The 17,231-nt window shown below is 46.3% G+C and overlaps 1 protein-coding gene across 4 annotated transcripts in view; it reads right to left on the bottom strand.

Moving 5' to 3' along the window:
- Positions 1–17,231, bottom strand: part of FBXO21 (F-box protein 21) — a 45,286-nt gene that overhangs the window by 12,628 nt on the left and 15,427 nt on the right. For 3 of the 4 annotated variants that reach the window (XM_032876192.1, XM_032876190.1, XM_032876193.1), the window contains 3 exons: positions 8,686–8,865; positions 7,455–7,587; positions 207–418 (listed from right to left, as the gene is read on the bottom strand). In XM_032876192.1, coding sequence (XP_032732083.1) covers positions 207–418; positions 7,455–7,587; positions 8,686–8,865 — 525 coding nt within the window. The remainder of the gene's footprint in view (positions 1–206; positions 419–7,454; positions 7,588–8,685; positions 8,866–17,231) is intronic. The other variant, XM_032876191.1, reaches the window with a different exon arrangement.

The raw sequence follows: 17,231 nt of genomic DNA, 5'->3' as shown, positions 1-17,231 counted from the left end.
GAACAATGAGGAAATGAGAGGGAAAAGAACCCTGCGGCTTACAGGTCCTCCTGACAGAACAAAAAGAGTGGATCCGGTTCAGACCAGTTCAGCCTTCGGTGGTTTCTGCCGTGGACACTCAGACGCAGTGGCTCCTGAGAAGCAAGCTCGGGGGCACTCCGGGCGTCCTCTGCAGGCGCGGGGGGATGGGCGGCACAGGCACTCACCTCTTATGCTTCATAATGAGCCCAATGGAGTAGCAGACGTCTCTGTGCTTCTCGTGGGAGCGCAGCTTCACCTCCACGCCCACCTCCTCCTTCTTGCGCTCAATGTGCTCTAACGTGTGCTGCACCAGATAGCCCACCGCCCCGTGCTGCCCGGGGTCTAGGGTCTGAATGTGCTGGAGGATGTCAAGCACCTTCAAGACAAGACAGAAAGACTAGGAGATAATATTTTCATTTAGGCCTTTTCTTTTTCACGGCACGGGATTTAGACCTACATAACCTGGCGAAGGACGGCAAGGCAGGGCCGTGCTGATGGCGCCCGCAGTCTGTGAGCTGCTGGTCGCCCTTCAAAGGCTGGGCACTGGCCCCAGACTCTCAAATCCGACCAGCAGGAACAGAGGAGTGACTCAGAAACTCGGTGCACTGCAGTAAGCACGGGGGAGGAGGCCGGGTGGCCACGTATGGATTATGGAACTCTAAAAGGTTCTAACGGTCTTGGTCAGTGTGGGGATTCGGTTTTTCATACACTAAAAGGAGACAATTATAATCTGCCACTTGTCAACTGGGGGGGGGGGGTAAGAGAGCTGCTAAGCTGCTTTGGTCCAGCTCAAGGGGACAGAGCTGCCTTTGCCGCACAAGGTGGAAGGGGTGACAGACAACACCTGAGTGATACGAATGAGCTGAGCTGAGGAAGACGGGTCTCAGGTTCTAGAAGCGTATGCATCCTCAATCACTGTAACTCCCCATGGAACGCTGTACATGAGTGGCAAGGAGAGACCACATCTCTGTGGAATGGAAATGACTAAGCCACTAGCAGCAGAACCGTCTGACTCCAAGGTCACGGTTCCTCCTACCGTACACAGTGCCTCTAAGGAAAACTGCAGATTCAAATGAAGCTTCACACACACACACACACACACACACACACACACACACAATCATCCAGCGCCTGTTCTACTACGGCATTCGGCAGAGGCTCTCAGACGTGCTCCTCCTTGGGGAACAGGATCTCTTCCTCTTTACGGAGTCCTGAGAAAGAGCATTCGAGCAGACAGAATGACCTGGATTCTAGTCCCAGATCCATCAAACTAGCTGTTTCTACGTCTAGTTTATTCACTTACCAAAAGATGATTAATAACTGTCCTATTTCCTGATACATTTTGACCCAGTAAAAGTGTTGTAAAGACTAGTTATTCGCAATGCAGGATGTTATTCCGAAACCTGATCTTGTCTTCCAGATCGAGACTTCCATGATCTCGGTATTTACTGAACGCTGCTTCTCCCCTGATCACTGTGCCCAGCCCACCACGTCTTACTTCCTTTACTCCTCCCAAGCTGAAGGTCGGCAGTACCATCATCGAGGACTTCCAGAAGAGGAATCAGGCACTATGAAGTTAAGGAGCTTGCCTGAGGTCCCTGGGCTGTGAGGGGAGGGAGGTGTGGACCCGAAGTGGACTTTCACTATCAGGTCTCAACCACCATCTGACCAAAGCGAGACGAGGAGCATTTTAATTCACTGTTAGGAAAATGGACCAAACGGTACAACCCTACGTACCTCAAATCCAGTTTCAACAAGTAGCACCTGACTGCCAGTTTCCTCCCACATCCCACCTCTAGTAGTGGGGGACACGGACAATATGCATACTTTCTAGCTGAAAGCATGGGATTTGAATGGTGAGCTTCTATTTCCTCTGCGTGCATATGGCTTCCCTTGTGTTCCCACTCGCAGTTCCAAGCACAGCAGACCCCTGGGCTTGAACTGTGTGGGTCCACTCACGTGACGACTGTTTCTAGTACAGGGCTGCAAATCTATTTTTTCTTTGTGATTTTCTTAGTAACATTTCCTTTCCTCTAGCTTCCTTTATTGTAGAACAATCTTACTTTATTAAGAATCTTACTTTATTAATCACACAGTACACTTTCATACAGCGTGTATATGTTCATCAACTACTTGCTACCAGTAAGGCCTCTGGTCGAGAGCAGGCTGCTAGTTAAGTTCTGGGGAAGTCAAATCCCGCATCGGGGGCCGGCACCCCAACCCCCAGGTTGCATAAGGGGCGACTACAGTTACTTTTAACTGCTCTTCCGTGACGTTCTACAGCTCCCCGCCCAAACCAGCAGCCCCTCCCCGGCAGGTAAGCGGAACAGATGTAACTCTTCTAAGCACGAAGGAAGTCTCCAACTCACCCGGAGATCAGAAGGAGATACGGTTCAGGGGTAATTACGGCCTCCTCCTCCTGATGTGTGGATGACAGGGTGAAGGGAGAGGGCAGAAACAGAAAAGAGAGCGGGCTGGGGCCCTGGTGTGCTCCTGAAGAACCACGGCAACCAAATGTCCGCGCCAATAATCCCAGAAGCCCACGGTCTTGGGGGTAGAGATCTTAGAACGAGGGGTGGAGGTGTCTATCACTCACATTTGGCAACCCTTGCTGTAAAGAGCCCGAGAACAAATGCTTCAGGCTTTGTGGGCCATATGGTCTACGACCCAACTACTCGTCTTTGCCCCCTGCGGCTGGAAAGCAGCCAGAGACGGAGAGAAAACAAATGGGCCTTCTACGAGATGTGCCTTCAAAGAAACGTGACAAAGCCAGGTGGCAGAGTCTGCTGGCCCTATTCTGTTCTCCTAACTACAGGTTCCCCCCGAGACTCTCTACGATGCGCTTGGCTCCGGGCCTCAGATATCCATTTGTCTGTGGCCTCTGCTGCTTCTGGGGCTTTGGCCACCGGGTGCTGATGTGAGGAGCCCCTGCCGAATGCCCTCAGACAGCTGCCCTCGATGGCCCCAGACTGTATCAAATCCGGCATGCCCCAAACTGGACACCTTCTCCTGTCTCTGAAACAAGTCTGCTGTCCAAACACTCACTCTTCATGTGGCCAAACCTTGTGGAAAAGCTGGACATCCTCTCCCTCATTATAAGTTCTGTCACTTTTTTTTTTTTTTTTAAAGATTTTATTTATTTGGGGCCCCTGGGTGGCTCAGTTGTTAGGCAGCTGCTTTTGGCTCAGGTCATGATCCCAGGGTCCTGGGATGGAGCCCCACACTGGGCTCCCTGCTTGGCGGGAAGCTTATTTCTCCCTCCACCACTCCGCCTGCTTGTGCTCTCTCTCTCCCGCTGTCTCCCTCTTTATCAAATAAACAAAATCTTAAAAAAAAAAAAAAAGATTTTATTTATTTATTTGAAGGAGAGAGAGAAAGAGAGAAGCAGACTCCCCACTGAGCAGGGAGCCTGATGCGGTGTTCAAGCCCAGGATCCAGAGACCATGACCTGAGTTGAAGGCAGTCACTTAACTGACTGAGCCACCCAGGTGTCCCAAAGTTCTGTCACTTCTTAATCATTCATTCCAGCATCTTTCTTGAGCACCTACCATGTTGTGGGAGCAAGGGAACACCTCCCTTCACCGTAGTGCTAAGAGCAAGGGCAGTAGCTACGGTGAAGAACAAAGCAAATGTGGTCCTTGTCTTTACAAAGCCTAGTCCGTGGCGAAGGCACAGTAAACAAACAGCGACGGTATGCTTACAGAAAGGTTTTCAAAACGACGAGCACATGGCTGGTGGGCCAGGGGAAGCTGACCGCCATGGAAGGGCCGAGGAAGGGCTTTCAGAGGCGAAGCTGAAGCTTGGCAAAAAGTAGCCGACACATGGGACTGAGGGCTAAGGAAAGGTGTTTTAGGCAGTGCTGCGGGCCACGCCAAGGACCAAGGCAAGAGAACAGGGACGAATGGAGGACACAGCTGGGGAGTGGAGCACCAAAGGGGCAACTGTGAGAGCTGAGAAGCTCAAGCTGGCAGGGCCAGACCCCCAAGAAACTAGTAAGCCGTACTGAACACAATGAGCCGGATCTGTAAGGCACCGGGGTAGCCACTCAGAGGGCTCTGAGCACTTTAGGAAGGAAGACTCTGGCTACAGCATGTTAAACAGGTTCAAAGGGTCTAAGGGCAGAGGGACGAGCAGTTAGGCGGCCTCTGCAATACTCTAGGAGACAAAGCCCTGTGCAGATGTGCAGCACACATGGGGGGTGTGGGTCTGGAGCCCAGGGTCCAGGCAGGACGTCGGTCAGAAGCGGTCAGCCTACAGATGGTAACTGAAGCAAGGAGGCCCAGCGGCCTTTCAGGGGAAGGAAGAGAGTCAGCAGAAGTCTAAGAAACTAGCCTGCAGTGAGAAGCCTCTAGGGAAGAAACACAGGACAAGGAACTAGCAAGAGCCTGAGAACCACGCGCCAGAGAGTCAAAGGAACGGAGCGTTCCAGGCAGGAGCGGCCCCAGCGATCAAGAGAGATAAGAAAGACAAGTTATCTGTGGATCTGGCAACAAGAATGGTCTCAGTACGAAGGGGTCATTGGCTCCCTTGGCAAGAGCAGTGTGTGTGGAGGGGGAATGATCACGGTGTTCTGGCGCACGGGAAGGAGGCAAGGCAGGTGGCCAACCCACCAAACGGTCGCACGTAGGCATAGCTGGCGGGGGCTTGAGCCCTGAGGGGGAGGAGAGAGATAAGGAGGCAGCCGCAGGGGAATGCCAGCAGGGCTGTCCTGGGAGTGCTTTTTGTTTTCTTCTCCAAGGATGAGAGATAGTCCAGTCAGTAGAATCCTAATGGCAGAGAGCAGAAACAGGGAGTTGCAGACAGAGGAAAACAGAGTGGGATCCAGGGCACAGACGGTTGCCTTGGACAACTAGAAGGACATCTTTTCCAGCAAGATGTAGAGGAAGAAAGGGGAAGGCAGGGCCAGGAGTCAAAATAAGCAGGAAGTCCAGCAGCAGAAAGCAGACTTTGCCTGGGCACAGGCTTTACCCTCTCCCCGGAGCCTGCTGGCGCACAGGGGTGAGGCATGAGGGTGGGCTTAGACACCAAACTGCTCTCCCACAACTCCTGAGCCATCAATACCTGTGCAGGTGGCCTCAGCAGGTTACCCGACTTCGGCTGCCTTGGTTTCATTATTTATAGAATGGCAAAAATCCAGCATCCATCCCACAGGGTTGGAAGGACGTGTCTGATAAGCGCCAGCGACTTTTCAGAATGTGACCATCCTACACTCTCTTCCCATCATGGCCACAGTAGCCCTGGATCTTGGCCACAGTGACCCAGTGGACCTGCGTTTCTTAGCTCTTCCTGATTTACTTCAAATGAACACAAGGGGACTCTCCCGTCTTCCCAGTTTGGAAACACTTCCCTTTTACCTAAAAAGGCCAAACTAAGGGGCGCCTGGGTGGCTCAGTGGGTTAAAGCCTCTACCTTCAGCTCAGGTCATGATCTCAGGGTCCTGGGATCAAGCCCTACATCGGGTTCTCTGCTCAGCAGGGAGCCTGCTTCCCTTCCTCTCTCTCTGCCTGCCTCTCTGCCTACTTGTGATCTCTGTCTGTCAAATAAATAAAATCTTAAAAAAAAAAAGGCCAAACTAATTCCAAGTCCTCCAGAAACTGATCCAAAAAAAAATATTTTACACACTCACACACACATAAACACACTCACGTTCATATGCATATATGTGTATAAACCCTCATCAGTTGGGTCTGTAGCACCGAGCTGGCCCACCTCTGTGCCATGGATAGGTGGAAATAACCTACTTTTCTGTCCTCTGAAACGGTTTCCCACCCTCCAAGGTCCAACTCAAACCCTTGTTCTGGAAAGGAGCCTTTTCTAACTGCTTCAGTGTCCCCCGAATACTTCCTCCACAGGAGCCCCAGTTTTGCTACTCCGTCTCAGGTCGCTCCCCTAGCTCAAGGACACACATATGGAGAGGGAGTCACCGGAGCAGAGAATGAGCTACTTTGCACTCCTGATTCCCAATGAGGGGGCGTCTAAGTGCTTGAGCCCAAAAGCAAATGAATGGTCATGGTGGGAAAAATGTTCTGTGCATAAGCAATCTGGAACTTGTTTGCGTGACATGTGCTTGGCAGGATGGCGTTCCTGGACCGTCCAAGGAGGATACGAAGTTACCTCCCCAGTGGGCAACGTGAGCACTAACTACACGGAGTCCGTCATCAAAGGTTAAGGATGTGAGAGCTCCTGTAGACTCTCCCCCAGAGCCGAGTTTCACCTCACCCCTTCTATGGCTCATGTGTAATTAAAGTACAGAATTTACTTATAAAAAACCAAGCTTTGAGAGGCTCTCTGCATTCTATAAATTATCACAAAATTCCTTAAAGAAAAAAGTGACAGGAACGAGTTACGTAGACCGCAGTCTCAAAAATAAAGTGAAAAAATAAAAAAAACAACTGAACTCTGGACAAGGGGCTTCTGGGAAGTGGACGGTCACTTCAGCAGAGAAACTAGTTCTACCAGATCACAGGATGTTCTGAGAGGACATCTGCTAGCTGGACAACATGGCATTTTAAGACAGATCCCTTCCCTTGGGATTTTCCTACTGATGTGCCCTTTCTTAGAACTATGTTAGACCACTGAAGTGGGGAATAAATAAGCCAGTTTAATTCTATGCAATGTGGAGTTGGACTATGTACCGCTCTCTAATAACATGAGCAGATGATTTTATGGCGACGTCCCTGTGAGCACTCAGTACGAGAATTCTCTTGGCAGGCTGCTCTACACAAACAAAATGGATTCCTAGCACATTCCCACCGCCAAGCCAAGGCATAATGGAAATGCGCAGCTGCCCCCATGCCGTAGCCGCCGGGCTCCCTCCCTGCTGCACCCCCAGCTCGCTGAGGAGTGTTTCCGATCGCAGACGGCACGGTCCTCTCCAAGGGCTTGCCGCTGGCCACAGGGGCCGTTAGCACACGGAGAAGCCCAAGTGGGCCCGGCTCAAAATTCAACTTTCCAAGTTGAATTCAAAATTCAGCTTTCCAAGACAGAGAAAGTCCTTCAAGGCCAGCAGTATGACCCGAACACAGCAGTATGATCCATTTTTTCCTTGTCAAACGGGTGTTTATGTACCTTTCTGGACTACCAGCACAGCTGGATGGGGAACATTTAGTTTTGCTTCCCTTTGTGGAGTCGGGGTGACCTGGGGAAAACACGTGTTTGGGCAAGAGCAGGTGAGACGCAGAGCTGAGGCCTCGTGATTCTAGGGGCTTAAGGCACGGACCACAAAGAGAAGAGGCAACTCCTAGCAGTATATGCAATTGTTTTAGAGTAAAGGAGACAAAAAGGATTTAACTGAGGGGCCAAGATCGGGAGAGTGGATCAATCTGTGTTTACCACTCCCCAAGCTGACGCAAGGATGAACTCCCAGAGCCGCCTTTTCGAGCTAGAATTTCCCTCTCTAAGGCAAGAGCAAAGCAGCAAAGTCAAATAATTACCTTCTCTGGCCAGATTCCCAGGTGGAAGTAGAGCCTGGCTTGAAGGAGGAGGAGCTGCACCTGGTCCGGGTACATGGCCAGATAGAGATCCAACGAGTCTCTCAGGAGCTGGTAGGACTGGTCGATGCCTTCCCTGGCAGGGGACATAAATCACCGTCTTATTCTGGTGCTTCTGAGCTGAGACCCTCCATTTCAAGGCCCGGGTGGTAAAAGTAACGGACACAAATGCCACACCTTTTCTAATTCTGGAAGTTCCTTTCTGTTCAGCACGTTGCTACAATGATTTTAGTAATAATGATAGTCCCCAAAGAAACAGAACTTTTGTATCCTGCTTTGGTGATGGGCATTAAACTAAACTCACAATCGCATTCCCTATACAATCACCTCAGTCACCCTGTACATAATTAAAAATAAATTCTGAACACATAGAGCTCAAAGGACTCTTACGCCAACAGGAAAACTGTTCTGTACGATACCACAACGGTGGACACATGTCATGATGCATTTATTCAAACCCACAGAACGCGCACCACAAGAGTGAAGGCAAATGTGAACCATAAACTCTGTTAATGACCTGGCCTTGGAGGTTCGTCAACCACAACTATCGTCCCGCTCTGATGGGGGACGGTGACAGTGGGAGAGTCTATGGTGGAGAGAAGGGCCAGGGGCGATATGAAAACTCTCTGAACTTTCTGCTTCATTTTGTTATGAACCTAAAATTGCTCTAAAAAAAGAAAACCTATTTAAAAAGAAACAAAACTATGACTTCAACAACCTTCTATTTTCCCTTAGAAATAAGACAAATCCCCTTTGACTCAGAAGCGAAATAGTTTCATACTTTTCTTATCTAAGTGATAGAAATGTATAAATCAAGGGACTTGACAAAGCACTTGGACGTGAGAACATCCTGTCCCCGAAAAATAACCTTCACTCATCTAAAATACCCTTGTTACTCAAGAATACTTTCAGTATTATGGACAGCTTGCACGAGCAGACTGCGAAGGTGTCAAAGAATCACTTAGCACATCTTAAACTGGACGGCACCATGTCACGGGGATGAGTTTCTTCCCGCAGTGGGTTGACGGCTGTAGATAATCCCAGCTGTGCCCCACAGCATCCACGGCTTCGCCAAACCCACCATTCGTGCATCAAATAAAATCCTCCGTAAGGCCATCCATGCCTCCAAAGACATGCACTCGGCACGAGTGCTGGAAAACCAAGAAAACCTTACCGCTTTCCCAGACTTAAAAGGTTTCCCACCATGCGCTGTAACACTTTCTTCACGTTGACCACCCCGTACAGCGCCGCTGTCACGTGCTGGCCAATCAAGTATTCACACTCCTTCACGGTCAGCTGCTTCCCCTTCCCGAAGGCGTCTATGTAGATGTAGTCAAAGATGTCCAGGCTTGCCCTATGTGAACGGCACACGAAGTCAGCCAGATCTCGGATCAGAGCTGAACAAGGCATTTATCCAACCACTGCCCCCCCATACCCCCATCTCTAATTTCAGTAGCTGAAATTAGACCCTGAGCACGAACACAGCAGCATTCCAAGTATTAGAGCCTTGTCTAAAGTTCAAAATCTACCTGCCCTGCTGCACGAAGACTGTAAGACACAGGATTAAGGAACAGCACTGACGTATGGCATCAAATACAGTTTTGGGGGCTACTAAGCCAGATTAAACCAAATTTGAGAACAAACTAGAATTCATCGACTTGGTCTACAAGACACTCAATCCAAAGTTTGGTTGAGAGCAATACAGACGGAAGGCTGAGGCCCTCTGTGCACTCTGCAGTTGGTACAGTGTCTGTGGGCTCTGAGGCTTGGGGCTGTGAGGAAAGCTATAGAGCCCTGCCCCTAAGTCTGCAGACACGTTCAGGTGGTCAGCTCGGCCTGGGAGCCTGCACCAGACCAGAGAGCAGGGCCCGGGCACTCAACCGCGCCGTCCCTCCTATGAACCGTGCTCTCGAACAGGGTGGTCCACGCTGAGTGGAGCAGTGGGAGGAGGTCACACAAAGCAAGTCCTCACCGCATTACCAAGAACATTCTATGAGGATTCCTGAGAGATTCAGTGGGTCTTTTTTTCAGAGATAGTTGTTTTTTTTTCTTGAGCGACTGTTCCACTTTGATCTTATGCCCACTGCAAGCCATGTTAAGAGGTTTTCTCTTTGGTTTCTTTAAAAAGCCCAGATTTCTTCCTAGAGTCCTACCAATATCCCTTCTGTGGCAAGACAGATGGAATGTTCCAGAAACAAGGAAGGCTCTTCAACTCTTATTATGAGTCTAGGAGAACCATGCATATACACACAAATTTATAGGCAAAAATCCTAAATAAAGCACGAGCAAATCATACAACAATGTGTTTTTAAAAATCCATATGATTAAGACAGATGTACCCCAAGAACGAAAGGAGAACTGAGCGTTAAAAATCTATTTCCGCACACATAGTCTAAAAGAGAAAACTACATGATTATATCAGACACAGAAAGGATATTTTGGAAAAAAATAAATCTAATGCCCACTTTTTTTTTTTTTTAAGATTTTATTTATTTATTTGACAGAGATCACAGGTAGGCAGAGAGGCAACCAGAGAGAGAGGAAGGGAAGCAGGCTCCCCGTGGAGCAGAAAACCCGATGTGGGGCTCGATCCCAGGACCCTGGGATCATGACCTGAGCCGAAGGCAGAGGCTTTAACCCACTGAGCCACCCAGGTGCCCCTAATGCCCACTTTTTAATAAAACTGAAGCAAACTATAAATTTAGAAGGCAATTCTGATAATCCCAATGGAAGAAAATACCCCAAACATCATGCTTGATGAGGAAATTTTAAAAGCATTCCACCTAGGGGCGCTTGGGTGGTTCAGTAGATTAAGCATCTGCCTTTGGCTCAGGTCATGATTCCAGGTCCTGGGATCGAGCCCCGCATCAGGCCCCCTGCTCAGCAGGCAGTCTGCTTTTCCTTCTCCTTCTGCTATTCCCCCTGCTTGTCCTCTCTCACTCTCTCAAATGAATACATAAAATCTTTTTTTTTTAAGCTTTTATTTATTTATTTGTCAGAGAGAGAGAGAGCACAAGCAGGGAAACAGCACACAGAGGGAGAAGCAGAATCCGTGCCAGGCAAGGACCCCAAGGAAGGGCTCAATCCCAGGACCCTGGGATCATGACTGGAGCCAAAGGCAGCCACCCAGGTGCCCCTGAATGGGTAAATCTTTTAAAATAAATAAGTAAAGAAAGGCATTCCACCTAAAGTCCTACCTAAGACAAGGGTACCTGCTATCACTGTTTCTACTCAACTTTTTGTGCAAGAGGATCCAGTCAGCACAGTAAGTACAAGAAACAGAAACATACAAGGGCTAGAAAGAAAAGAAACAAAACTGTCATGATTCACGGGCAATATGATGCTCTACACAGAAAACCCAAGAGTTGACAATGAGCTCTAATAATTTATTCAGCAAAGGGATTATCAGGGGCGCCTGGGTGGCTCAGTGGGTTAAAGCCTCTGCCTTCAGCTCAGGTCATGGTCTCGGGGTCCTGAGATCGAGCCCCACATCGGGCTCTCTACTCGGCGGGAGGCCTGCTTCCTCCTCCCTCTGCCTGCCTCTCTACCTGCTTGTGATCTCTGTCAAATAAATAAATAAAAATCTTGGGGCGCCTGGGTGGCTCAGCGGGTTAAAGCCTCTGCCTTCGGCTCAGGTCATGATCCCAGGGTCCTGGGATTGAGCCCCACATCGGGCTCTCTGCTCAGCAGGGAACCTGCTTCCCTTCCTCTCTCTGCCTGCCTCTCTGCCTACTTGTGATCTGTCTGTCAAATAAATAAATAAATAAATCTTTAAACTAACTAACTAAATAAATAAAAATCTTTTAAAAAGGGGGGGGATTATCAGATCTATCCCTAAATATCAATCGTGTCCCTATACATCAACACTTAGTAAATGTAATTTTTAAAAACTACCATTTATAATAGCAACAAAAAATTTAAGGTTCTTAATGAGTAAAACTAGCAAAAAGCCAAAGAACTCCATGAAGAACATAATATCTTTTTAAGGGGGCACCTGAATGATTCATTCAGCTGAGCGTCTAACCTGATTTCAACTGTCATCTCAGGGTCATGAGACTGAGCTCTACGTTGGGCTCTGAGCTGAGCGTGGAGCCTGCTTACGATTCTCTTTCCCTCTCCCCCCTTCCCCATCTAAAAATAAGTAAATAAGTAAGTAAATAAATAAAATCTTCTTGAGGACATTAAAGACCAATGTTTAGGGAGGTATCGTGTTCACAGGCTCACTGGTGAAACACTGACGATACCGTTCATTTTCGTCTATGACTCCAATCCAAGATAAGCTCTGGTGCCAGTCGATATCCATATGGGCTTCTGAAGGAGTCTGGTAAATGGATTTTTTTTTTTTTTCATTTATTTGAGAGAGAGACATAGTGATGGTGAGAGAGAACAAGCAGGGAGGAGAGGTTGAAGCAAGCCCCCGCTGAGCAGGGAGCCCGACGCAGGGCTCGATCCCAGGATTCTGGGATCATGACCAGAGCCAAAGGCAGACGCTCAGCCAACTGAGCCACCCAGGCGCCCCTGCTAAATGGATTCTAGAACTATAGAAGAGCAAAAGGCTAAGAATAGCCAAGGCAATTTTGAAGAACTCGATGGGGGTCTGACCAGCAGGTACTAGTTAATCACAGAGCTACAGTTAAGTAGACTATATGGTTTTGGTGCCAGGGCAGAGCGGAGACCAGATTAACAAGGAACATGGGTGGAAGTGAGGACCTGGAGGGCCTGCAGCCCTGTGGGTGCTTCAGATGCGGTGTGCGCCCCACTACTCTCACCGGCTTCCTCTCTCGCCTGAGGACCCAGACAGGAGGCTCAGTGTTTACTTCTGCCAGGTGCCTCGGGTGCTAACAAATTACTTCACTGTTCGGCTACATGGCTAGTGTGCATTTGCTGCAGCCTAAGGAAGAACGACAGTCACCACGCACACAGTACCCAGCAATAAGTTACTTTGGCAAATAACATGGTAATTAGTTTTAAATGCTTTATATCATGCAGAGATCCTTGGTGGATTATTACATGGCCACTTAAGAGCATTTATGAGGTACGTGGGGAAATTGGTTGGGTTATTTAGGGAGAGAGAATGGGCTGAAAAAGCATACTTCCCATTTACAGTAACGGAAAATGGGTGTCTGTTATCCAAAAAAGAAGTCATGCAACACATTTTTAGAAATAGATATTGGAAAAGAAAGGAAGCCCATACACACCATTTAAGGAAATATACGTATGTGATGAACTATAAAAATTTGCAGGGAAGTGAGAAAACTTCCAGATAACTGGTGGGTATCTCTGCAGAGCAGGGGAAGAAGGCGATAAGGAAGGATACCCAGAAGGTTCCAATGATATGTGTTTTACTTCTTGAACGAGGTGTAGAAATAGAGATGAGTGGGGCACAGGGGGCTCAGCTGGCTGAGCGGATGTCTGACTCTTGACTTCGGCTCAGGTCATGATCTCAGGGTCCCGGGATGGAGCCCCGAGTCAGGCTCCGTGCTGAGTGTGGAGTCTGCTTGAGGTTCTCTCTCCCTTGCCCTCCGCCCCTCCCCGAACTTATGCATGCATGCTCTCTAATAAATAAATCTTAAAAAAAAAAGAAAGAAATACAGAAATAACTTATAACTTTCTTCTAGGTAGGTCTCACAATTCTACTAGGTGTGTAAAGCAGTGGGTCGTCTCAATCCTCCAAACCATTTGAAAAACACGTGCCCCATTTTCACAGAGTAAAAAACTGAGACTCAGAGGAAGCAAGTCTGAACCCTGCCCGACTTCAAAGCTCAGGTATTTTCTACTATTCCATTCACCAAAGGATATCACAGTCATCCAAAGAACAGGATATGATTAAATAATGTTTCTTTTTTCTCTAAATGGCACATTCAATGAGAAGATAGTTCTGCCTATTTGACGAACTGTTTCTTTCAGAAAAGCCAAGCTCCAGCTGATAAGAAATCGAGCATTTGCTTTGCACATGAGTGAGAATGTGGCCACCCTGTCCTTTCCTCCACCTCCCTCCTTGCCCTCCCCCCCTTCCTCCTCCTCTCTCTGATGAGGAGGGGGGAGATTTTATGGAAGACTACAAAGTAAGACTTTCTTTAAGAACTCTTTGATCTAGATGGATTTCACAGATATATCAGAACATTTCATCCTAAAACGGCAGAATACACATTCTTTTCAAGTACACATGGGACATTCTCCAGAATATATCACGTACCGGGTCACAAATCAGGCCTCAACAAATACAAAAAGATTGAGATCATACCATGCATCTTTTCTGACCAACCACAAGAAAAAATGTGGAGAGACCACAAATATGTGGATATTAAACAACATGTTACTAAACAATGAATGGGTCAACCAGGAAATCAGAGAAGAAATTTAAAAATACATGGAAATAAATGAAAATGGAAACACAACTGTCCAAAACCTCTGGGTTGCAGCAAAGGTGGTCATTAGAGGGAAGTATATAGCAATACAGCAATACAATACATTAGAAGCAAGAAAAAAATCTCAAACAATCCAACCTTACTCCTAAAAGAACTGGAAAAAGAACAAGAAATGAAACCTTAAGTCAGCAGAAGAAGAGAAATAAGAAAAGTAAATGATATAGAAAAATAAAACAAAACCCCAACAGAACAGATTAATGAAACCAAGTACCGGTTCTTTGAAAAATTAATAAAACTGATAAACCTGTAGCCAGACTTATCAAAAAGCAAAGAGAAAGGACCCCCCAAAAATAAAATCACAAACGAGACAGGAGAAATAACAACCAACACCACAGAAATACATCCAGTTATAAGAGAATAGTATGAAAAATTCCGTCACCAAATCAGACAATCTGGAAGAAATGGATAAATTCCTAGAAACAAAGTACCAAAACAAAGAGAAAGAAAAAGAAAATTTGAACAGAGCAATAACCAGCAAAGAAACTGAATCAGTAATAAAAATAAATCTCCCAACAAACAAAAGTCCAGAGCCAGATGGCTTCACAGGTAAATTCCACCACACATTTAAAGAGAAGTTACTACCTACTATTCTTAAACTATTGCAAAAAATAGAAAAGAAAGGAAAACTTCCAAACTCCTCCTATGAGGCCAGCATTGCCTTTATTCCAAAACTAGATAAAAACTCCACTAAAACAGAGAACTACAGGGGTGCCTGGTGGCTCCATCAGTTGAGCACCAGACTCGACTTTGGCTGGGGTCATGATCACACGGTTGTGAGACTGAGCCCTGAGTTGGGCTCCACACTCAGCACGGAGACTGCCTGTCCTTCTCCCTCCCCTCCTGGCACCCCCTCACACTGGTGCATGCATGTGCACGCTCTCTCAAATAAATAAAATCTTAAAACAAAAACAGAACTACAGGCCAATCAATATCCCTGATGAACATGGATGCAAAAATCCTCAACAAAATACTAGCAAACTGAATCCAACAACACATTAGGAGAATCATTCACCATATAATCAAGTGGGATTTATTCCTGGGTTGCAAGGGTGGTTCAGTATTCACAATCAATCAACGTGATACACCACAGTAATAAAAGAACAGAACCAGATGATCACTTCAACAGAAGCAGAAAAAGCATTTGAGAAAGTACAGCATCCACTCATGATAAAAACACTCAACAAAGTAGATTTAGAGGAAACATACCACAACATAATATGAAGGCCATATACAAAAAATCCCCATCTTCAGTGGGAAAAAACAGCGCTTTTCCTCTATGGTCAGGAATAAGACAAGGATGTCCACTCCCACCACTGTGTAACACAGTACTGAAGTCCTAGGCACAGCAATTAGACAACAAAAATAAAAGGCATCCAAAGAGGCAAGAAGTCAAACTCTCACCATCTGCAGATGACACAAGACTCTATATAGAAAACCCCAAAGATTCTACTAAATAAAGTCACAAGATACAAAATCCGCCTACAGATACCTGGTGCATTTACATACACCAAAAATGAAGCAGCAGAAAGAAAATTAAAAATCAATTTCATTTAAAAGAAAATCAATTTCATTTATAATTGCACCAAACAGTAAGATACGTAGGAATAAACCTAACCAAAGAAGTGAAAGACCTGTCCTCTGAAAACGATAAAGCAGTGATGAAAGAAATCGAAGAAGACACAAAAAAATGAAAAGACATTGTGTGCGAGAATCCATTTGGCAAGAACAGCCAAAGCAACCTTGAAAAAGCAAAGCCAAGCTTGAGGCATCACAATTCCGGACTTCAAATATAGTATAAAGCTGTAGTATCTCCAAACAGCATGGCACTGGCACAAAAACAGACACGTAGATCAATATAACAGAACAGAAAACCCAGAAATAAACCCACAATTACATGGTCAATTAAACTTTGATAAAGCAGGAAAATATCCAGTGAGTAAAAAGGCAGTCTCTTCAACAAATGGTGCTGGGAAAACTGGACAGGAATACGCAACAGAATCAAACACAAAAATTCAAAATGGATGAAAGACCTAAATGTGAGACACGAAACCATTAAAATCCTAGAGAAAACAGGCAGTAACCTCTTTGACATCAACCACAGCAACTTCTTTTTAGATACGCTTCCTGAGGCAAGGGAAACAAAAGCAAAAACACACTACTGGGATTTCATAAAAATAAAAAGCTTCTGCATAGTGAAGGAAACAACAAAACCAAAAAACAACCTATGGAATGGGAGAAGATACCTGTAAATGGCAAACCTGATAAAGGGCTAAGATCCAAAACCTACAAAGAACTTATATTGGGGCACCTGGCTGGCTCAGGGAAGTGTGCGACTCTTGATCTCGGGGTTGTGAGTTTGAGCCCCTCATTGAGTATAGAGATTATTAAATACAAAAACAAACAAACAAACAAAACCTTATAAAACTCAGCACCCAAGAAACAAATGATCCAGCTACAGGATGGGCAGAAGCCATGAATAGATGTTTTCCCAAAGAAGACATCCAGATGGCCAACAGACACATAACAAGATGCTCAGTATCACTCATTACCAGGAAATGCAAATCAAACCTATACCAAGCTATCACTTCACACCTGTCAGAATGGCTAAACTCAGTAACATAGGAAACAACAAGTATTGGTGAGGATGTGGAAAAAGGGGAAACCCTCTTGCACTGTTGGTGGGAATGCAAACTGGTGCCACTGTGGGAAACGATATGGAGGTTCCTCAAAAAATTAAAAATAGAACTGACCTGTGACTCAGCAATTGCATTAGTACAAAATTAGTACAAAAATACTAATTCAAAGGGATACGTGCAGTCTGATGTTGACAGCGGCATTATCTACAACAGCCAAACCGTGGAAACAGCCCAAGTGTCCATCAACAGATAAGTGGAGAAAGAAGTGGTATACTTATTCACGATGGAATATTACTCAGCCATCAAAAAGAATGTAATCCTGCCACTCGCAACAATATGGATGGATCTAGAGAATATAAAGCTAAGCAAAATAAGTCAGAGAAAGATAAATACCATACAATTTCACTCATATGTCGAATTTAACAAACAGAAGAGCAAAGGGGGGAAAAAAGAGGTGCAAACCAAGAAACAGACTATTAACTACAGAGAACAAGCTCATGGTTACCAGAGGGAAGGCAGGTGGGGTGTGGTAGGAAGGGTGAAATAGGTGATGGGGATTAAGGCTTATGGTGATGAGCTCTGGATATTCTACAGGAAGTGTCAAATGCCCTGAAACTAACAATATGCTATATGTGAACTAACTGGGATTTAAATAA

This window comes from Lontra canadensis, unplaced genomic scaffold (assembly GCF_010015895.1).
Source record: "Lontra canadensis isolate GAN:19392208 unplaced genomic scaffold, GSC_riverotter_1.0 scaffold58, whole genome shotgun sequence".
Lineage (NCBI taxonomy): Eukaryota > Metazoa > Chordata > Mammalia > Carnivora > Mustelidae > Lontra > Lontra canadensis.
Note: the sequence above shows the minus strand (reverse complement) of the source record. Positions and strands in the feature narration are given on the sequence as shown.